Consider the following 24,341-nt stretch of genomic DNA (forward strand, 5'->3'; position numbering starts at 1 on the left):
GCCTTACAGTACTTTTGATTGATGGTCGAAATAATTAAGACACCAGGTTACATTGTCGCATTAGTTTCTATTTTTATTCACTAATTTATTGTCCAACTTCAGCCTGAAATTGTCATTCTCACACATGAGGTAATTTAAAAATAAAAAATGTAACATTTTAAGCCAAAAGTTTTAGTAAGATTTTTTGTTTTCTGTGAACTGTAGAACTGTAAATTCAGTATTTAAATAAACACTAGCAATATATCAGCTTGTAACAGCCATGTTTCCCTATTCTCTGATGTCGAATGATTATTTGAGAAAATAAAGGGCAGATTGATTGATAATGAGAATGATATTTTGAGGCGTTGCTGAATAGGTTTTCTTTGCACCTTCACAAGATAAATACTAAAAAATAATTTTCTTAATGAAATGGCTGCAACGTGTGTGTATTTTTAAAATGACCCTCCAGTCTAAAACTGCAGTTGTCAGGAGGAGGTCAGAGTCTCTCTTTCTCTCTTTTTTTTTTTTTGTCCTCCAGAGAACGGACTGGATCTGATCTGATCCTCCAGCTCTCTCACAAGGACACTGGTGTCATCTTACGGATGTGAGCTGTCTTTCTCTCCCTTTCTCTCCCCCAGGGGTGATTAATGGTGCAGCAACCGCCTGCTCTCCACAGGTGGATGATAAAACAAAGTGAGCGAGTCTTTAATTATTTGCCAGAAGTATTTATTTCAGAATAGTTGTTTGCATTGCTTTGTTTTTGTGTGGTGAGTTTTGTCTTGCATCATAGAGACTGGTTTATATTAGGAGGAGAGGTGTAGGAACAACACTCACCTGGGAGGGATTTTTCCCCCCCAGAGAAGCAGTTGTTTGCTTGGGCTTACGAACTGACAAAGGACACAGTCGACTGTACAATCCCTTTAAAGTGCATCAATAATCATTCTACCAGAAATGTGTCTCATTTTGATGAGGGACACATTTCAGCAAGACAAAGAATTTCTACTGAGGTACCTAACAGCTTTAAATGATGAATTCCCACCCAACAAATTACCACTATATTCCTTTATTTGTGGACTTGCTCTGTAATTATTGAATTTCCAAATTATTTAAAGGAACGCATTTTTAATTCAACTGCATTTTTCAACAACTATTGCTTAATGATCCGATATGATGAACTGTTGTAAATGTATAGCCCCTATAAACATGCATTAACTCATGTTTGATGTTCACAACATTTCTACTCATATGGGTGATTTGTGGGGTGAGGAAGGAGGGGTGAGACAAGTGTTTCATAGTCTACCTTTTGTGTCACCTAGAGACTCCTCCCTCCTCCTTCCAATGTCAGGGCGAGTGTTATCAAGCTGGCTGCAAACAAAAGAGCGTTTCCGGTGTGAGATTTCAAAATAAATCGCATAGTGACAAGCGTGCACGCGTCATTCATCATTCATTTTCCGCCGCCAGGACGCATCTATATTTTTCTTTTGAAGGTCGAGCCGGATCTGCTCCGCTTTTACAGCGGTACGTTGACTGTGTGCGTGAAGTTGTGCAGGAGAAAGAGAGAGAGAGAAAAAGATAGAGAGAGAGAGAGAGTCTGGTGTGACATTTCGCCGTGCACTCCGTTGTTTGTGTTGCTTCGTGTGTGATTGAGTGTGCGTGCGTGTGTGTGTATGTGCAGGAGCAGAGGTCAGGGCGGCAGCAGGTCGCACTTCGTGTTAAGGAGCAACAGGAAACCTGTTGAAAGTTTTAGATGATCGAGAGTGCTCAGGGTAGATCACCGGCTATCCCGGGTCATGCTGGGAGTTTTCGCGGGATGAGAGGAACCACCAGGGGCCGCGCGCACTGGGGATATCCAGGACGCCGGTAGTGCGCATCCACTGGGAGCGGCGGTCAGTGGGGTGGGTAGCTGGCGTGCGGACGGACCGACGGACAAACGGGCTCACTGTGGGGTCGCCACCCACCATCCCACCTACCCCCTCCCTGCTGATGACAAAGCGGGTGACCCGACCGATGAACAAATCGGGACGAGGTTTATCGCCCCGAGAGCCACGATGATCTCGGCGTTTTTCCCCCTGAAGAAACTGCGGCGCAATGGCAAGTACCTTCTTTTTGGGGCGATTCTGTTGGTCGGAGCTGTGGCCGTCTACCATGAGATGGTCGCTGCAAAAGCATGGAACGGCGAAACGGGTAAGTTTGTGGTTGCCAGCCCTATCGCAGTTACAACAGGTCTTACTCAACAAGTGTTTCTTCTATAAACGTCCGTCAAAGTCATGCATTGTTTAGATCGCGCTTAGACCTGATAAACAACGTGCTAACTGAGACATCAGCCCTAACAATGGAAAATATATACCTGCTCAGGGATCATATAGTGAAATGAGACAAGCACCTGCTGGTTACAACAACTGCGTAAGATCACAGTGACTCACACATACATGAACTGAGCCAGAAAAGCAGAAACAACAATAAGATAACTTCCTCACTTAAGATGCTCACTTTTTGTTGTTTGAATATGCAGCATATTGTTTGTGTTTTCACTCCTTTCCATGGGTCATTTTTGAATCTTTGGCAGTGGTGTTGAATAAGATGATTTTTCAAAGCTGTTTTTGTTTGGCCACCTCATTCATGCTCTAACAAACATCCTAGTGTAAAATGCAGTTATTCTTTGCCACACCATCAGAGTGCCGCTTCAAAAACCAGGACTGCTGTATGAGATTGTGTTCCAGTTTATAGGGGTTTTCTGCTTTTTCTGGTCACTGCGTAGAATATGTTCAGATAACTGCAAATGCATTGTAAAGAACCACAGGTGATCTCTGTAAGACTCTCATGTGAGCATCAACAGGTATGTATTATTTTTTTTTTTATCTGTGTCTGCTTTTACTTACTGTAATTATGCTGGGTTCATTTGCATAGGAAACGTGAGCCCACAGCAGGTGAAACAACACATCCATTTAAAGTGAAGAAGTGTGTGTTTGTGTGTGTGTTTGAAAGGGAGAGAGGGAGTGAAGGAGGTGGGGGGGATGGGGAGGTCACCAGGTCAGGTCGCAGGTTTACACTCAGAGGGAAGTCTTGTCTCACAATGGGTAACCAAACTTCCTGTCGTTTACCTTATCTACACCTCAGCCTGCCATCTGTTGTGTTGCACTCACACCCGAGTATAACATCAGGGTGTCACCACAGCGGCATGGCTGGAGATGAAAACCGTGAAAATAGGAAAAGTTGGTGTCTGCCCTCAAGAGAGAAATAACACATGACACACTTAGGCACACACACACATACACGGACACACACACACTTTGAACAAAGCCTGACGTGTAAACACATGCCTGAGAGAGACCTACATTACAGGGCTCGCCTATATGTACACATTCCTGGGCTGTAGCCCCCTCGTCACAGTGGGACTCCTCTCGAGGGAAGGGCTCCCAAGTAGGATTCAAACAGAGCTGAAGAGCGACGTGAAGATCTAAATGTGTAATAGGAGAGCGGCAGGTGGGGCTGGGCACGTAAGAATATGCTGTTGTCAGTATTGTAGGAGGTGTTTGTGGTGACAGGGGGGCGTTTAAATGTGTCACAAAGTGCATCAGGAGTGTTCACTTTTCAAGCGTGAAAGCTGGTTTGATATCAGCTATTCTCTTTAACTATGCTTAAGTCAATGAGTTTAGTCAATTCAAGTGATATGATGTGATTACAATAACACACTTTTACTATATTTTATTGGAGACGTGACAGGGAGAAATTTCAAACACACAGATCAGGTGAACCCAGGCAACAGATTAATTTATAATTTAGAGAGAGTTTTTTTTTTTTTTTCAGATTTTGAAACAGCTGAAATTTAGATCATGATTAGAAGGTCTGCAGTAGTGAATACAAGGAAGCTGTACACAGTATTGTGCTCAAGCTGCTCCTAATGTGAACAGTTTTTTCCCCCGATAATTTCAAGGCTCAGTAACAGCTCACATAACTCATTCACATTTGTCCAGAGACTTCCTTGTTCTGTGGCATTGGGTTTAGGTTTATGAGGTTTAAAGTTTATCTATTAAAGAGAAAAGTGCATTACATGGGCCATTACCACACAGCTCAGCCTTAACAGCCTGAGCTCATTTGTAATGTCTATCTGTATTTGGATCCTGTCAAACATTTGTATAAGTTAATTTTTTATTTTTTTTTTAAATTCAGGGATGAAATCTAAAAGTGTTGGACTTTTAGATTAGAACTCGGTGCTCAAATTCATTCTGATTATAATAATTTCAGGAATTTTTTTGTTGTTGTAGTTGCTGTCGATACAGCAGCAGTTGTAAAAAAAAATAATAATAATAATCATTTCTCAACCCAGAGCATCACTTACAAACAAGAAACAGATGGCAGGGTTACAACATCAAATATTTACACATAAGCCTTGATTAAATACTAGCCCTGCATTACGTTTCAACTATTAACACCCTGTGAACAAATATTTAAATCAAATAAATTGCTCTAAACGAACACTCTAAACACACTAAGTGTTCCTGTTTCCTGTGCAGCAGGGCAGCAACACGGCCATCACCTGTAAACTATGGGAGAGAAACTGAATGATTTAAGACTGGCAGCACAGGTTGCCACAGGAGCGCTCAGAGGCTTGGTTTTGCAGATACGGGTCTTTAAGGGGATGGCTTGTTTTTCCCACATGTAGGTCACACAGGCACTTAAGAACACAGATAACGTATGAAGTGCTGCAGTTAATAAATATCCCGATGGAGAAATGGCTGCCAGTGTGGGTGGGTGATTTATTTTTATGTGGTGATCCTCTGTACTGGGCACTTTTCCCACATGTTGAAATAAAGTAATGTTGTAAAAGTCGTGGTTGAGTTAATGAAGAACCTTTCACCAGGCAGCTTCCTGATGTCGCACTCCCCCCTTGCTACTTTTGCCTCTAAAAAGGAAACCTCTTGGCGTGACAGTCCGCCTCCCCATAATTGTTTGTTTATGTAAACTGCATGTTTGACTATGTGTACTGTAAGTTTTGCATAGCCCGTCCCCCGAAATCTACACAGAGACACTACCATGTATAAAATCCTGTCAACACTTGTCTGGAGGGAGCATTTCTTTCTTTTTTGTTTTTGGATGCTTGAGGGGAGTAGCTGTGCTAAACTTGTCAATCTCTTCGTAGTTTAGATGTAATTCTGTGCCTTGTATGAAGGCTGAACGCCTGCAAAGCCCTGAAGCGCTTTTTTTTTATGAACTGAAACACTTCAGCTCTGAGTCATTGGATTTCATTGGACAAAGTGCAGACTCTCATTTTGAAAGGAAAAGAAACAAACAAATAAATTAGCAGTGCTGCGGTAAATATAGTGAAGAAAAGGCAGCAGGCGAAGGGTAGGTTGGTAGGAAGGCTAGATGAGCGCAGATGGGGATTAAAAATACTCAGCTCCTGCTTTTCTTAACCTCCACTCTAGAATTACTCATGTCGCCAAAATTGTCCACTACATCTCAAGGGTGTGTGTGTGTGTGTTTGGAGGTCCCCACCCTGGTGATAATGACAGACTCTGCGTCCATAAGCACTGTAACCCCAGCTCATTCACTGACACCACAACCTCATTAAAAAAAAAAGAAAAGAAAAGAAAAACAAACCCAGAGGTCCTCTTTTAAAACACACACTACCCTGTAATTTGAAAGATGACGGAAGAGGTTTGAAGGAGTAAATATTTCTTCATCTGCTCCGCCACGAGTGCCAGAGATTTTTTCAGCAGCACAGGAGCGGAGTGCTGCCGCAGCTCATTGAAGGCCGTGACTGAGATGAGTTACATTCAGTGGTCACCAGCACTGAGTTGGAACAGGCAGTGGGTGGGACTCTGTTGGGACACAGGGCTTCATTGTTCAGGAAACATAAGCACAAAAGAAATGGATGGAGAAGCATCTTGCATAAGAAAGACTGGAAAGCTAACACCACCTATAGTAGTAACACACTCGAGTGTTCCTCCCTCCCTCTCTTCACACCCTCACAGCTGAATCTGTGAGTTGACTGATTTTCCAGTGGCACCAAACAATAAGAAGTAGGTCACGTCACAAGCTAATTTTGGATTAGAATCTGTTTTGTTTGAATGCAAAGTCGGTGTAAAGCCACTGGAAGAATAACAGCCTCACCCACCTCTGGGAGAAATCACAAATCTCTTCCAGATCAGTAGAAGAGGGTGTCGCAGTCGCAGTTGCATATTTGCCCGTCACCCCTCTCTTACCCACCCACACCAATCTGACCGTTTTCAAATACTTCCCCAGGTATGAATCCTGACGCTGACAGCGGCAGCTGGAGGAGAGCCATGTTTGAAGAGCAGGTAAGAACGGTGCATGGTAAAAAAAGAAGTGGCAATAGGAAATGTGGTGATGCAAGGGTGTGGGTTTGTACAAGGAGGGGTGGAGGGGAAACTGAGCTTCTTTAATATTTGTGTTCTCCAGGTCAGAGGGGACCATCAGCCAAACTACGTGGAGGATCCAGCTGCTTTCAGCTTCAGCTATACTCCGCAAACCTGGAAGCCAGAGGTGTGTGTGTGTGTGTGTGTGTGTGTGTGTGTGTGTGTGTCCACGATGCCTGCATTCTTAAATGCTCACCTCCTTTGAACTCTAAATAACCTGCCCGGGCCTGCCCAATTCCCTCCCACCTCAGTGCATTTTCCTCTGTGTACAGTATGTTTCCTGCACCAGAGTCTGCTTCACCAGCTTCCACTGCTCTGTATAAGGGTTATCATATTTCCACTATATTAAGCAGGTCTGTGGTTTGGCCAGCTGCTTCCACCTCATATTTCAGCTGTTGCTGCTTCTGGCTTCATAGACCAATGTAATCAAACAGAGATCATGTTTGTGTCTTAATCTTTTGTTGTATTGTGTTTACACTTTAAAATTGTCTAACATGATAATTCACAAACTGTCAGAGTCCTACACCCAAACAGGCTGAGTGAGTCGATACGACAATTACTGCAATTTACCAACTGTCAGTGATTTCATTTCATTTTTTAAATGCTGTTTATATTGAGACAGGTATCCCTTTAATACTTCTAGTATAAATGCTTCTAGTATTAAAGTGATAGTAGTTTAAGTTAGGTTTGGTGTCAAATTTCAAATCAGTTCTGATTTACATTATTTTAGCACCAATGTGATGACGTACCCGAATTTTGTCTGTATTTAATTCATTGAATCAACCAAAAACATTAATCTGCAGAAAATTTTCTTGACAAATCTTTTTTTTTTTTTAAGTTGGAAGTAGTGAAAAATCCTGTCCTAGTTTCAGTGAAAAATGCTTGAAAATTGACTTGATGATGATCATAATCACGGAAGTTGGTCATATATTTTCAGCTGATTAACAAATCATTGCATCTCTGCATGATTAGTATCAATATTACAATGTAGAATTACTAATACCATTAGAGAAGACCTTTTAAATAATGTCCACTCCTATGACCAAACATGTTTTACACTAAGTCAGAGGGTGTTAAAGGTTTATTAACATGAGCAGTCAGTGCAAATGCTGCAGTAAATTAAAACTAGTTTATGTTTCATAAACAAAAGCAAAAACAAAAGATGTGAATTTGATCATCAGAGGTCCAACTGAAGTCTCAGATCGTGTTGAGAATAAAACTCCATTAAATGCCACAACTCTCACAGATTTAGTGCTGCACTGATTGGAAGGGAAGGAGAGCCAAAAAAAAAAGTGGCTGAAATAAAATAAGATTGACCTTGACAGCGAAGGAGCTCTTCAGACTCAAGTGGCCTTTAATCGTGGACACAGAAAACAGAGGCAAAGAGGCATGTTGATGATTGACGAATGATTGCAAACACAGAGTCATTAGTTTACACCCTTTTGTCTGTACCTCAGAGCCTGGGGTTATGCTAACATTTAACCAACTGTGCTGATGACAGCAGAGTCTTTAGCCTGTCCACTAATGAAATCTGATGAACTACTGGACTAATGAAATACCAAGACTTTGGCTCTGACCTGCAGTAGTCTACCCCTGTGCTGCAGTCAAGACACACACACGCACAGATCAGATAACATGGCCTCTTTAGCAGATGTCACAGAGGTGTATGTTTACTGGGCATCTGGGTTTCTGCTGAAACTCTACTGCTACTGCTACTTGCGTGTGGGTTCCAGAGTTTCCCACTGACTGTCATTGATGAGACCGTAAGTGGCAAAAGGAAGAATGACTGTGGTTTCTATTGTTATCAGATTCCTGTGATCCACCCCTCTACTTGTGTATAAATATTTATTGAAATGACAGAGATAACATATTCATGTACTTTGGAACAATTTGAGACATCTGACTGAGATTTTTGCCTCCACCCTAATTCATGAGAGGTATATAGGACTGTGCTGCATGTCAACCTGTCTTTCCTGTCTCTCCAGTCTATACAATAAAGACTGAATCCCCCCCGATCTCCCACCCCCCAAAAAAAGTCAGAAAACATGTACCGGCAATTCTAAAGAGGTAGAAAGTAGTTTCTCTACACTCTGTGGATTGTCTGTAATAGTAGTGGATTTCTATAAACATAAGTTGTTTTTTTTTATGTAATGAGCTACACAGACAAAATTCCATTCACCTCCATTACACTGAGGTGGAGGCAGAGATCTTAGAGGCGGATATTTCACAACCTAAACAATTAAAACCAAACAATCTGTATGATAACATCTGAGGAAAGGGTGAAAATATGTTGAATTGCGATTTGGGTGAGCCAAGTTTTTGAGTCAGACTTGTTTATACACAGGAAGAGTAGTGAATTGTAGGAATTGGTTAACAATTGAAAGCAGTGCTCCTGTCATTGTGTTGTCAAGTGGTATCTTAGGAAGTGTGTATTTGTTGGTTTTAGATGTACTGCCAAGTACTGACGCCAGATGGTCAACTGTCTCAAAGCTTAAGTACTGCAGCAAAAACACCAGCGTGAACACCAGTGATCACAGCAACATCTCCCCTCTCTCTTCCTGCAGTACAAGGGACAGGCCAATCTGCACGTGTTTGAGGACTGGTGTGGAAGTTCTACAGCAGAGCTCCGCAAGAACCTGCACTACCCGCTGTATCCTCATGTGAGTCAGATCCCTATATTACCAGCTCTCATTAATTGTGTTTAATTGATCATTTTACTTTATGTTTTTTTTTTTTAAATTTAAATATGTTAGCAACTATCAGATGGACTACCATAAAATTATAAACAGACCTTCATGGTCCCCAGAGGATGAATCCTACTGATTTTAGTGATCTCCTGACTTTTCCTCTAGCACCACCATGAGGTACTCATTTGTGGTGTTGAGTGAAATGACTCAACCACTATTTGGTGTTCCTTTAGCTTTTAATTTAGCACCATCAAGTCAAAAATTCAATTACCCCAAAACTATTATGACCAATTAAGCTGCACAACTAGTGACATTCTGTGACATGTACTTTATGTTTATTGCTAATCGGCAAATGATAGCATACTGACACGCTAAACTATGGTAAATATTATACGTGCTAAACAGCAGCATGTTCGCATTGCTATTGCAATGTTTTCCAAATCCATGCTACATATTAATTTTCCAAGTTTTTTGTAATGCTGTTTCACCACCACCCTCAATTTGTTTCCTTTTTTTTAATAGCTTTGAGCAACTCCTCCACCTACACTGTGCTTTGCATTGTGGGAGAATGGTGTACAATAACTCCAATAAAAAAAACCTTTACCATGCATACTGGCTCCTTTAATTATGCTTTATTTAGTCACTTTTCCAGTCTAAACATGCCACATACTAAAAAACATATCATAATGTAGTATGCATTTGGGGTGGTCAGCATTTTACTATGATGACTTGATGTAAGCATTTAGCTCAAAGCACCAGTGTGTATTAATACTGCCTCACAGAGCCTCTAGCACGGCTGTTCACATTTTTAGTCTTCTTGGGTCCTCAAGTCCCCAACGCTAATGCTTCACAGTATGACTTTATGACGTTTTTTAATTGTTGTTCATGAGTCAATACCTAGAAACACGGATAAGTACTGAAAACTTGCTCAGATGCTTTTTACGCTCTCTCAGGAATGGAGGATGAAGGCGTGTTTTTCAGTGAAGTGAAAGATCTGATTGTGATGCAAGTTTATCTAGTCTTACACCAGAGGAAAACATTATCAAGACTATGGTTTCACATACAGTCATCATGTATCACCCTCTCAAGCATGATCTTTAAAGGATAATGCTGCAATTGTTCAGCTGACTGAAATGCAGCTGGGTGTTTTATGTTGTATCCCTGCTCACACACACAGCATAGGCAAGCATAGGTCACAGACACACACACACACACACACACACACACACACACACACATACAGTTGTTTTCACTCAGGGGTGCATTCTACATCCACATGCTAGATCCTCATGTCTCTGGACTCGCAATGTAGTTTCACTTGAGTCAACATCATGGCCGATTCTCTGTGTTTTTCTGTCCTCGCTCTTTCAGTCCAGGACTACAGTACAGAAGCTGGCCGTCTCTCCTCAGTGGACCAACTATGGCCTTAGGATATTTGGTTATTTGCATCCATATACTGATGGTACGGTGCATATATTTACATTTAGTTTTAATTGTTGTCTGTTACAAGATCTGTATGTCCTCCCTTCACACTGTCACTGTCTTTTTTTCTCCTGTCTCTCAGGAGAGTTTGTGTTCGCTTTGAGCTCTGATGACAACTCTGAGTTCTGGCTTAGCACTGATGACTCGCCCCTCAACTTGCAGCTGCTGGCGTGGGTTGGAAAGGTACACGTGTCTGCCATCTCCTCAAGCAACGGAGGATCATTTCCTCATTCATGCCATTGTAATATATTTGCATATGGGTTTTCTTTTTGTAGACCGGCAAAGAATGGACTGCCCCAGGCGAGTTTGAGAAGTATGCTGGTCAGACCTCCAGACCAGTTAGGTGAGTTTATTATCTGTGTGTCTGTGTATCTCAGGAACCATCTCTATGTCTGACTGCAGAACTCAGTTGATGAAGCCCCTGGAAAACTCACTCTGTAAAAAATATAAATAAGCAAAAATGAAAACCTCCAGCTGATGTGCTTAATCAGGACTGCGTGGTAGTGGTGTGATCAGATTTATAGACAGTGGCATCTCCCCCAGGCAATTTAAGCAAACAACCCAACAACTGTCATTAGATTCTCATTCAAATATTGTGAATAAATAGTGATGGTACCACTTTAACTTAAACCACTTCAAACCATTTAGAAGAGCACATGTAAAACAACACAGGCAGAAATCTCTTGGTATAAGTGGCCAAAACTGTACTAACTTCAGCAAATTATCATGTTTTCATGTGGGGACCCATTGGTCATAAGAAGGTATTTTGAGAGAATGAAAAAATAGGTTTTCAGGACCTTTGACTGCTCACAGTTATCAAATAATTAACCCAACATTCAGGGATGCTCCACTGATTTTACACACGAGGATTAGCTTACTCGTAGTGGAGAGTGCTACTCAGCCTGAATAAACAGTTGTATAATGAGTAAACAAAATTAAAATTGAGTTGCATCGTGGGAATTGTATGATCCAGCATTTTTAAGGGCTTGAACCATTCAGGGGATTAAAAGTAAAGACATTGCCGCCTCTGCTTCACCAATATTGACCATTCTTCATTTAATCTTTCTCTTATAAGTCCCCTATTTCAATGGAATTGCTTTTAATCACAGGAATTCCCTTTTAACAACACCCAAATTAATGCCAAAACATAAGCACCTGTAATCTCATAACACACGCTTTAGCATTTCCATGTAAAAATGTATATGCTCTTCTGGGGATCCAACCCAGAAATGTTGATATGGTAAAAACTCAACATTACTGCTTGGTACAACACAGGTGCTGGAAAAAATTAGACTACTGTTACATAGTTACACCTTATTTCTAGCATGGAAAGTTTTGTCACACAGTGTGGGTGTGGTTTACTGAAATCGGCCCGGCAGTTTTGTAAGCTTCATTGTCTAGACCAGTTTTGTAAGTTGACACGACAACAGATCTGCAGTGACTTCATGTAGTGTGCATTCTTAGCGGCATTATTTGTACTGCAAATTTGAAAAGAGTGTACATAAAAGTTTATTCAGAGAGTGTGTCTTAAGGTGCTTCAACAGGACAAACCTGTAAAAAGGAGAACATTATATCTATATCTATTTATTTTTTCCTCTTATGATGTTGTCATTGCCTGAAACAAATAAAAGGGGCAGAGCCACACACACACACATACACATGATAGGGAAATCATACAAATGCATCAGCAAAGGCAATAAAAAAATTGTATAGTAAGAGTAAACAAAAGGAACCCAAGAAAATTAAAATTAGTCAACATTGTTTAAGGGTTACTTACAGTATGTTTGTTGCCAGTAGTTTCAACACTTTGCAGAAAAAGTACAGGAGGTTGTTTTCAAATTTGTGAAATTAACCAAATGAATAGAGAGAAAATATGTAATATATGTGTGATCAGCCTCAAGAACCCACAGAGGAAATGGGCTGACACACAGATTTTTATCTGACAAAGGGAACTGTTGCAGCCTTTACTGTATGTAGGGCACACAGATACCGTAACTTGAAGCTATGTGACTGTGTTTATTTTAGAAAAAGTCTACAATGTAGTTCTGAATATGAACCTTTACTATCTGACAGGCTTTCTGCTCAGAGGAGGTACTTTTTCGAAGTCATCCACAAGCAGGACCACAAAGGGACTGACCATGTGGAGGTGGCAGTAAGTAGCTGGACTCAGCTCAGACACAAAGAAAATATCCCTTTTTTTCCTGTGTTCTCTTTTAATTTAATTTGTTCCGGCGCTCATGTCAAGAGTTCTTTGTGTTTGTTTTCACACAGTGGCAGCTCCTGGACCAAGACTTCAGGTTCATGATTATTGAATCCAAGCACATCTCCCTCTATGTTAGTAAGTACACAAAAGCCCACACATCATCCCTCCTGCCTGAAAGAACATTACTCAGTGAATCTTTATTAGTCTAGAGCTCAGAGTAAATCTCCATCACACAGTGTCTCATAATACAAGATTGTTGCCTTTAGTACTCTGCCAGGATGCTCAGACTGTGTGACAAGTCAGTGGTTTTGTGTCACAATAAATACAGAGCACTTCTCTTATTCTGTTCGCCTGGGCCTTCACTCCACAGATGAGTCTGCCTTTTTAATGAGCGATGTAGCCCACATACCACAGACGGCTGCGAGCCACCAACACACCCCCACAAAACAGCACAATGCTGCAGCAGACATGCTGAGGGAAGACCCGCGAGACACGCTACACCAAGGTGAGATGACGCATCTCTCTCTCTCTCTCTCTCTCTTGCTTTGTTTCTTTATCACTCAGCATATAAATCACATCTGCATTTCCTCCCTCAACTTGGATGCAAGTATTGTGCAAGTTATTTCCTCCTGCCAAAATGCACAGAATAATCTTGCCCACAATCTGTGTGTTGTGTTTGTTTGCAGTGCCTTTGATAAACAGCAAGTTCCTACAAGGTGTCCTGCCTGACTGCTCGTACAAACCCAGCTACACAATCAAGGACTTTCCTTTGCTTCGCTACCAAGGACTGCAGTTTGTATGTATTCATATAGTTTGATAACTTTAAATTGCTATTGGTTGAGCTCCGGCTCACGCTATTCACTAGCTCATTGTTCACAAAGGAAAGGTCCTGAATACTGCATTGGAGGTAGAAAACCATGTTCTCGCAAAAGATAACGGGGTAACACTGATGAAATAATTTTTCTTGTTTATGTTGCCCAAGAGTGACACAGAAGCTTTTTCCATCTTTCATGGCCCTCTCTTAATTGTTTTTTAAATTTGCTCCTGTTTGTCTATTTGAGGAACCTAAATTAAGACAGCATACTTAATGCCTCCCAATGACCAGATTAAAGGAAATCAAGGCATGTTGCACCCATTTAGAAAAAGCATTTAGTGGCGCAGTTTCTGATTTCTCTCAGGTGATTCTACAACCTGTTACTAAAGTCTCATTAGTTGTCGCTCTGCAGTGACTTCCTGGAGTTTCTGCTGGTTGCTTGGCAACCTCATGCTGAAGACAAGCCTCCAGGATGTCACTGCCTAGTCAAGAAGTAGCCCTGCTCATAATCCCCCTCCCGTAAAACCACCACATGTCAGTTTGTTATGCTTCAATTTTGGTATGGATTGAACAATCTAGAATATAGTTGAACATATATGTGAACACATATGTGAATGGTATTGATCTTTTCATCTAGTTACCATCAAGGTACCGAATAAGCAGATTTGTTTAAATGAGTGCATATTAAATATGAACCTTACCTTACCTTTTTAACCCCCCCCCCCACCACCAAAGGAAAAAAAGAAACGTACGTACACACACACCCACACACCCACACACCCACACACACACACACACACACACTCACTCACTCACTCACTCACTCTGCTCTCAGCTCAACCCTGCACACACCTGTTTTGTTTCTGTCGATGTGGCTCGACAAGCCTTATTAAACAGGAACTATTTTGTAGCAGCAAACACTAAGCTCTCATAGCTTTAACACTGTGTCATTTCATTTCATCTCCCCAGGTTCACATGTCCTACATCTACCCCAATGACTACACCCGACTGACACACATGGAGTCAGAGAACACCTGTTTCTACTCTGAGAGCCCCTACTACATGAAGATGTGAGATCCCTGGGGATAAACATAACAAATAAATTATAGATCCATATGTAGTAAAGCACACTGTGATATTTTATAGTAAATGGGAGCAGAGTTACTAAGAATCTTTTACACTGCAGAGGAAAAAAGTGTTTATTTCTTCTTATTCTTTGCATAATTTTGTGTTTTGTCCCCTTATCTCCAGGTTTGGTTTCTATAGATACATGAGACTAGACCGTCCTGGTATGCAGGAAAACAGAGACACGGACAGAGGTATTTACTTACTGTTTCTTTAAAAAAAAAAAAAAAAAAAAAAAAAAAAAAAAAAAGTTATTTGCATTGTTGGTCCATTTCACGCTACTTTTCTATCTTTCTGGTGAATGTTAGATTTGGGGTTCCAGAGGAGGAAATCAGTCATAGATGAGGAGGATGAGTTTGATAATGAAGCCTATCAAAGAGAAAAGGAAACCAGGCCGGACCAGATAGACAACAATCTTTTTCCAGACTACGGAGATGATTATGATGATTATGCTAAGAATCGCAGGCGCAAACTCTTCTCCTTACTCGGGGAAGAAACAAATAACTCACTGAACTCTTATGACACAAGACTGAATGTGGATAAATTGCACAGGAGGCAAGAGAAAGACAACGCCTCACAGCCTCTGCAGTTGAAGCCAATGCAAATCTCAAATCATCACTTGCGACAAAACCAGACAGAGTTAAAACTAGAAAGCCCAGTAAAAAAAGTAGAACAGATAAAACCAAAAGGAAAGAGACCAGCAAAGAGACAAAAGGTAAGATCAGCGAAGGCAAATGTGAGACCAAGAGACCGAGAGGAGCTTAAAGTAAAGGAACGACCAGCAGTCCCGTCAGAGCAGCTCAAAGTCAAACAGCATCAGATCCAGAGGTCTCGTAAAATGAATCAAACCCAAATCCAGAGACTCAAAGACTCAAAGATTCAATTCTTAGAGAGGAATGCTCCTTTGGCTTTGAATCCCACCGTGGCCAAGCAACAGAGGACTGTAACAAGAGCAGTGGAGCTCCAGCAAGCTGCTAACAAGCGTTTTACCACTCCCAGAAGAGACATCAACCGTCCTTTAGTAAGGTTAAATCAAAGGGACACAGATACCAGAGAACGCCTCAGGGATAAGGAGATAGAGATGAATATGCCCCTAAGGCAGGATTTAGAAAACAGCATCCACAGAGGTAAGATGATCACCAGAGACAAGATGGATAAAAAGTGGTTGGATCCGGTAAGAGAGGAGGACCAAGTGGGGAACAGAGACGAGGTTCGCAACAAGGCCAAGAACACTAGAGACACCAGGGAGGGTGAGAGAGACTCCCTATGGGGACCACCAGAGGACTTTACTACAGATGATGAAGATCTGACCCCCGCACCGGTGTTTGACACAGAGGTTAACTGGAGCCAGACCTTCCACGTCAACCACCTGGACCTACAGGCACGGCGTTCAGATTGGATCGACCTGCGCTGCAATGTGTCCGGAAACCTGCTGCTCCACTCCAGTGATGCTCTGCCCATAGTCGAGGCTTTCATGGACCAATTCAAAGAAAAGCACCAGGGGTAAGTGTGTTTGTATCTGTGCCAGTACGTCACCTGAGTCATAAGACACAAATCAGTCTGGTGTGGCACTCAACTCACTTAACTTTTTCTGGGTGTGACACCTTAAAGTTGAGATATGTCCACCTGCAACCTCTCTAACAGGCTGAATATATGTAGAGCTACTATGAGTACTCAATCAGTTGATAGAAATTATTAATTTTCTTAAACTTCTATGGTAGTAACCTGGAAATGTTTGGGTTTTGGACTATTCATTTAAAACACTTTTTAAAAATTGTTTGATTTTATAAAATTTATAGCCCAATGAACAGTTGATTGATCATCATATTTAAAATTGTTAGTTGCTGCTCTACATCTGCATATGTCTGCAAGTTGTGACCAGTTCAACTAAAATGCATTTTTCCCTTCTCAGATTGTTTAAATTAAATAATAGACTCCCACTGATAAAACAGAAACAGACATACTGTATGTTCTTCCTTAATTCTTTTATCTTGTGACACCCTGAAAATATCTGGGACCTCTTTCTGGGGAATTAAATGGTTGGATATTAAACAGTATAATTAAATAGCAAGTGCAATTATGTGCTGTGTGTTTTTGACTTTTTTTTTTTTTGACTCTCTGCAGGCAGTTCACATTGGTGCGCGTGGTTAACGTGGTGAAGCGTCTGGACGGAATGCAGGGCAGCCGCTACCTCCTGGAGCTGGAGCTGAGGGATGTGAACGGCCAGCTGCTGCGTCTGTCCCAGTACATCTACGCTTTGTTTCGCCACAGCAGGAAACGCATCAGGGACTTTGGTTTCCAACAGCAGAAACCTGAGCTGGTGCTGTGTAACCCTGTGGGCTTCCGCTGGAATCCTGCCGCCACCGTCCACTTCATAGTGCCAGGTACTGTGCATCCACCTTCGACAGTGCTCATTTCAGCCACTGCATTCACAAGCTCTCTCTTTTTCCTTGTGCTGACGCACTTCTTTTAGTCCGTTGGCTTCTGTCTTGGCCTTTTGCTGTTTGCAAAAACATTCGTCATCAAGGTGTTCAGGTGTTAAACTACCGGCACATGACATTTAACCCTAAGTGAGGACAAGCAAAACTATGTGGGAAGCTATTTTAAACAACATGAAATTAAATTCAGTATGTCAACATTTACTTCAGAGACTTATAGGCTACTGTGTAAAGTACAATATTGACGGTAGCAGGCATGTCCTAACAACATAATCCCTGTAAATATTTCTTCACTCAAACAAAGAAAGGCCTCTGTAAATTGGTATTTAGTCATCTGTGTCATAATCCAAACTATATAAACATCTCAGTCAGCAGTTTGTGGGAGTGATGCTTGAAAGTCAGTACACAGGCATAAGGACCGTCTTCATGGGAAGAGATCTTAAAACTATATATAAAGTAAACAGGGTGGAGGAAGACAGCCTGCTGCATCACTTGATGACAGGACTGTTGAATTTAATCTGAGATGATTATAATTGTTCTGTTAGTATGGCACTGACACTTATAAACACTGAAGGGAGCTGACTGCTGTGATTTTAAGTTTGTATTTTTTGTGTATTTGCCTGTATGTCTCTCTCTCAGTGAAAAACCAGGCTCGATGGGTTCAGCAGCTGATTACTGACATGGAGAAACTCTTCAGAGAAACTGGAGACGCCAACTTCAACCTCATCATCACTGACTACAACAGCACTGACATGGATGTGAGGAAAGCTCTGCAGAAATCCTCGCTCCCCAGGTGTGTGTTTGCGCACGCTTTAAAAAAATTTTTTTTTTACACTTTTACTTTTATTGAATACAAACTTATGGCTAACTGTGCGTGATATGTGCTGTGTGTGCTATAATCGTCCCTGTGGTATGTATAAGGTACCAATACGTGAAACTGAGTGGAAACTTTGAGCGCTCTGCTGGTCTGCAGGCAGGCATCAACCTTATCAATGTAAGTGTTACTGTGTTGCTCAGCAATAAATAATTAAGATAAACTCGCATGAATAGACAGTAACAATAAATCTCTCTTTTTTATCATCCATTCTCTCATTCTCCCTCAGGATAACCACAGCATCGTGTTTCTGTGTGATCTCCACATTCACTTCCCGTCCTCTATCATCGATACCATCAGGAAACATTGTGTGGAGGGATACATGGCCTTTGCTCCCATAGTCATGAGACTGGACTGCGGGGCTACACCATTAGAAGCCAGAGGTAGACACAGACACATCTGGATTTAGTTTTATTTTAATGTGATTGATGCTCTTATTGAAGGTTGTAAAAAAAAAAAAGAAAAAATACTTCTTTTAGCTGCAAATATCATACTAAAGGTTTGGCTGTTGCTCTAAAACCACTTGAGTCACCATCATCAGAAGTCTTTTAATGCAGTGTTCACATAGCAGTAATTTGAAAATGAATGGTTTTACGCAGAGACTAGTTTTTAAAAGATCAGGAGATGGTGTTATTAGTCAGTCAGTGGAAAGACAAAAGAGAAGATTTAGATCTTGGACAAAGACAGAAGCAGAGGTGTTATTCCATGTAGAAAGACGAGAAACTCTGGTTTAGATCAAATAGACTGACAGACTGTCATTTGAAGCCTTTTTTTTTGTATTCCTCATGTCTGTATTCATACGCATATTGAGCAGATAAAATGTTTCCACTTTTCTGCATCAGTGATTTACTCCTTACTATTGACTCCTTCAGTCTGAGCAGATGTGTGCCCCCGGAGGTGGAAGGAAAACTATACAACAGCCACTGAGCTCATGTCTTCATCTGTTGCTCTTGCTTTGACATGTCACATTATCTTCTTATTGCCTACAGCCACTCACACACACACACACACACACACATACTGGAGACACCTGTCCTAGTGAAACATGGCATCCAGTCATGCCAGGTTGTAACATGCAGCAGGTGTAAATTAATAATAGTGTTTTCCCACACTGAAATGAGATCCTCGAACAAAGGCAGAGGTGTTGTTAAGACACGTATTGTATGGCGTGGTCAGTTGTGCGAGGCACGTATGCACCAGATAAAGAGATGTAGCACAGCATTGTTAAGGTTAGCGTGGGTGTAAGGACCATCAAATTACAATGAAAAATGTGAAAATGTGAATGTGTGGGTTGCAGGATACTGGGAGGTGAATGGCTTTGGCCTACTGGGAATCTATAAGTCGGACCTGGATGCAGTGGGAGGAATGAACACCAAAGAATTCACAGACCGCTGGGGAGGAGAAGACTGGGAGCTCCTCGACAGGTGTGTCCTCACTAACTGTCATTTACCAGACAGACGTGTTTGTATGCTACTTTTAGGTTTTGATACTTTTTATTGGTTTCTTTTAACTGTATTTTAAAAATCTACCTCAAGACTTTTTAACATCATTGGGAAATCATCTGTAGCGACGCCCCTTACATTTCTGTTCCCCGCTGCATTTCTTGTTAACTCAGTTGTCAGTTTATTAGGTACACCTTGCTAAAACGAATGCAGTCCAATGCAACAAATGCAATAAATAGGTGAGAAACACCTCTTTATATAATGCAATGCAATACAACTGCAAACAAACTACAGTCTCCAAAATGACCCATACAGCTGAATCCACACCTCTCTAACAACAAACACTTAACATTATTACCTTATTGGTTATAAGGTAGGTCAATAGTGAGAATAAAAATTACCATTAGAGAGGATAATACATATTTCGGCACCAATAGTAGTGGATACATTTTGACTTGACTGTGTCTTATTTTTGACTAGAAAAATTATTCTATATGTGAAGGGAAAGCAAAAAAACTCACCATGTTGCTGTTACCAATACTTGCATGTTTAACAAGTTCATGCATTTTCCTCACACAGTTGGCGAAAGTAATACTGGCATTCAGAAGTGGGTAATCACTCGCTGAAGCGGCTGGAGATGAGGAAGGAAAGACATTACAAAATAACTGTTGGAGGGCATTGAACATGACAGGCCGATGATACATATAAAGAATTAGAGTATACTTGGCTTGTTTTTATTTCCCTAGAGCAGTAGTTCCCAGAGTGCGTGTGTTAGAAACAGGCACAGAGCCACAGCATTTATTGGACCTACGTTTTTTTTTTTTTTTACTGTACGTTTAGCAAATTTTTAATAATGTGTTACCATATCAACAAGAGGGGTCACACATAGTGATGAATCATCAGCTGAATCTGCAAATCCCCCTCAGCTTCATGAAGCTTTATAGCGAGTTTCAGCTCATTGTTTATCTTTTTCTGGCCTACAACTTTACTATTTTGGTTCACTTTCACTGCTCTCAAAAAAAAAAAAAAAATCTAAAAACCCACTGTACACTATCTGTTCAGCAGTAAAAGACAAACAGACACAGTTTGTGGCCACCTGTAGCTTAACATAGTAGAGCATTTGACACACAAAGAGCCAGATATTTCCTCCAGGAGTTGATGTGAAACCAAAAACAGAGCTAAAAAAAGAGTGAATATTGGACTTACATTCATCAGGGGGACAGAAACTTAATTATAGAAAAATTAATAATAATGTTGCTCTGTAACTGTTGCTGGATGTAAATCAAATACCAACTTTGCTATATTAACTTAAAAGGTGATGAAATGTCAGTGATGGATACTGCCCCCAAGTGGCCAAAAAAAAGTCAGTTACTGCTGGATTAAATTGATTTTAATTTTGAACAGAACAAAAGACACACATCTAGCCTAAGGGTCATGAATTGATTAGTTGACAAGGTCAATATTTATCTGTGAATCTGCATAGCTGCATAAAACAGCTGACTTCTTTATTGTGGCTTATAAAGTTTGGAAACCACCACCCTGAAGGCTAACAAAAGTGAAATGTCAGTAAACAAACTGTCCACTGTTCTCTGTTCTAGGATCCTCCAGGCAGGACTGGAGGTGGAGAGGATCTACTTGAGGAACTTCTCCCACCACTATCACTCCAAACGTGGCATGTGGAACCGTCGGATGTCGCCCAGCCAAAGGTGACCTCGTCACCTGCCGCTGCACCGCGACATTGCTACAGTTATAACCACAGAAATCAGAGCACTTTAAGGCCGAAGCATGATTCCTGCTACATGATCGATATACCTGCTGAGTGACAGAGGGAGTGACACAGGATGCTGACACACACTGTATTCATTCACTCAAGCTTTGCAATGCAGCAGCTTTACAAATGGCGACAGTGAAGGTCGTTGCTAAGGAGCTACTACTGATACAGTTTTTTTCACTGGATGTACTGTTGGCCACTGATACGGTATTGGCTGATGAGTGCCACTGACTATATGATATTATTATATATGAAGATGATGCGGTGCCCCATGTTGCTGACTCAGACCATGGTGATCTGCACTACTGGCTGCCAAGACCTGACCTGATCCAAAGACTAAATGTAAATCAGACGACCAAGCACACTCCAAGGACGTAGAAACACAAGTGTCTTGTATCACAAAGATCACAAGTCTTGCACACAAGTCTTAACTGGAGAAAAAAAAAAAGTTTTGTTTGTGACAAAATGAAATATCTGTATTTGACTCCACATTGTTGTCTAGGGTAAACACAGCCTCATTCATCGTGTTGTAATTTATATTTATTATATTGATGTTTGTAGGATTTTTGTCATTTGTGTTAAATGTTATTTCTAGGAACAGGCCTTGACATTTCAGAAAAGTGTACCTCAGTTTGCCTGTTGAGAGCCCTCCCCAGGTTGTTCTCATCTATATTAAATGTGCCTTCTGCTGTGACTGTTATTCAGGTACTGAGGTCTGTTTTTACAGGCAAGTCAGGAAAAGCTATAAACCGGTAAAAGATGGATAGTCAGTTTTTTAAAAATATGTATGTTTGTGTTTCCTAGTGTATCACATGTCTGCCTATTCTCTGTACACTGCCTCTTACCAAAGATAATAGTTGAAAGTTGAGTACTGCAGAGAAGGCATAACACATGGTTCAGTTTTGGTCATACAACTGATTGGAGTGTCTGTGAAAGCATTAAGGGCCGTTTTAGTCAAGATGTAGTTTTACTGTGACAGCTCATATTCTTTTAATTGATCCACCCGCTAAATTTAATAATTGTTCCGATGAATCTTAAATTCTGTCTTTTTTGGCTGAGTCTATGAAGCTTTCGGTGAAATATTGTTTTCATTGGCTCACAGTAAAGTAGATAGGAAATGTAGTGGGTGAAGAATGATCTTGTGCACTCATATTCTTTTGTGTTATTTAAAACTAATGGCAGCATTTTCCGATTTCTCACATTCCGCTTCAGCAAACGTGTGGTTTACTCAATCATTTTACACTTTGACACTTCACTTTTCATTTAGGGCAATGAATACACAACACAATTATGTTCTGATGCCAGATTGTTGATGGTTTTATGCCAAGAGTTGTTTTGTTTTGTTTTTCTTGTACCAAAGCAGTCTTGCTTATGTAATTTGGTTTCAGGGTTGGCCTGGGATGTTTGATAGCCTTTATCCCTCCTCTTTCATCCCTTCTACTTTTTGGTTTTTAGAAATACCTCATCCCTCTCTTAATGCTGGGAGTAAATCTCTGCCTTATTGTATGGTTCAGGAGTCTCTTCTCTCAGGGACAGATTTTCTCTATTTGACACTGCCTTGACAAATCTAAGGAATAAATTTCTCTGAAAAAGATATTTCTATTTTCTCTTTTCTCTTTTAATAGTCATCATGCTATTCAATTAGTGGACTGAAATAAGCTTCAAAATTCCAACTGAAAAAATTAAATTCAGATATTTTATGTTCATATTTTATGTTAATATTATAATATTTTATTATATTTATTATGTTTAAGCCTTGTATTATTGTAGTTTACATGTTTTGTCTTCAGTTGATTGATAATTTTGATATCTATGGGATGAATGTATGATAGTTTGTTTTTTTTATAAAACTATTGGATTCAATCAAATGGTATTTGTGTAACAGTTCTGCAAAAGTTCTCAAACAAGGAAGAAACAATAGGTCCTGTGCAAAGAACAATCCTGTATTTTGTCCACTAACTTAAACAGTGTCTCTTTCCATTCAGCGTTTCAACTGCTGATGGTGTAGTCACTGCACCAACAACCAGGCACAAACTTTCGGATACAAAGGGTGGGGTGTTCTCTCCTCGGCTGCAGTATTAGCTGAAGGTCCGTGCAAATGTTGTGGTGTGGTGCTGTGGTTTATACATAGTACGATAACCCATTAAACATTGTCAGGACAGGAAAACTGAACACCCATATAATGAGTTAATGTGACAATTAGAAGGTCTCTGGATCATTTGTCTGTCTTGAATGGCAGTGAAAGCACAAGCACACTATTCCTAATTATTTGCAAAAATCTGTACAAACTGCAGTCATGGGTAAAAATGGTCACAAAACAGAGTTCCTGCTGTTCTTGTCCTGCAAATAGAGTGATGTGGCTCTAGTAGTTAATCTAGTGCTCATATAGAGAGGAGGTTTCTGATAAGAGGCCTTTAGCTAACGCTCCATCTCCATATGAAAATCTAGAAGAAACACAAGTCTGAGGAGAGATTGTACAGTTGCTGTGCACAATGGCCATTTTAAGCTTTTACAACAGTGATGAAAGTGCTCTACACAGTAAGAATAGCAGTCTTGACTGTATACTGGCATTCAAACAGCCACATAACTGTATTCGCTCACCAGCGCTCATAAATTCCTTGGAGGCTTCTGACTCCATCCCGTCACCCTCCATTATTCAACCTCCGTCTTACAGACACAGTCTGGTGTCAGTCCAAGGACAGCTAGTGTGTGTGTGTGTGACGGTGTTTCTTGTTTATTACTGGGGAGCGATCCATTCCAGTCAAGAGAAAAGGCTAAGTATATCTTAGCTTGGTGTGGCTTAGGGGAGACACTGTACATGAAAAACAACCACAGTACCCTTTTACTCACTGTGTAAAAGGAAAGTGTCAGGTCAAGTCCATTGCAATTATAAATGAGATTCAGTATTAGCACAAAAGGCGAGGTAATATTTACATATTTATTTTATTTTTATACATAACAGCAGCATCAGTCAGTAATATATGTGTGTTCACAAGTGGTCTAATTTACAAATGAATTACTTGGGACCAGAATAAAAACTACAGTCATATGAGAGTCACATGTCTTTTTAAACTTCTTCAAAACAGTACCAGCTTTTAAAATGCAGGAAGAAATTGTTGACAGGACAAGCCCTCTTTATATTTCAG

General features: G+C 40.7%; 1 protein-coding gene across 1 annotated transcript; it reads left to right on the forward strand.

The window, feature by feature from the left end:
- Positions 1-1,519: 1,519 nt before the first annotated feature.
- Positions 1,520-22,791, forward strand: b4galnt3b (beta-1,4-N-acetyl-galactosaminyl transferase 3b). Its single transcript, XM_018663843.2, has 20 exons — positions 1,520-2,163; positions 6,226-6,281; positions 6,403-6,486; positions 8,924-9,019; positions 10,418-10,508; positions 10,611-10,711; positions 10,804-10,871; positions 12,602-12,680; positions 12,800-12,866; positions 13,102-13,236; positions 13,418-13,527; positions 14,515-14,615; positions 14,797-14,864; positions 14,979-16,173; positions 16,795-17,054; positions 17,748-17,901; positions 18,030-18,102; positions 18,212-18,365; positions 19,280-19,406; positions 21,023-22,791. The coding sequence occupies exons 1-20, from the start codon at positions 2,028-2,030 to the stop codon at positions 21,132-21,134; spliced, it is 3,267 nt and encodes a 1,088-aa protein (XP_018519359.1). The 5' UTR covers positions 1,520-2,027; the 3' UTR covers positions 21,135-22,791.
- Positions 22,792-24,341: the final 1,550 nt, after the last annotated feature.

The sequence above is a fragment of the Lates calcarifer genome, linkage group LG10 (assembly GCF_001640805.2).
Source record: "Lates calcarifer isolate ASB-BC8 linkage group LG10, TLL_Latcal_v3, whole genome shotgun sequence".
NCBI classification, from domain to species: Eukaryota; Metazoa; Chordata; class Actinopteri; family Centropomidae; genus Lates; species Lates calcarifer.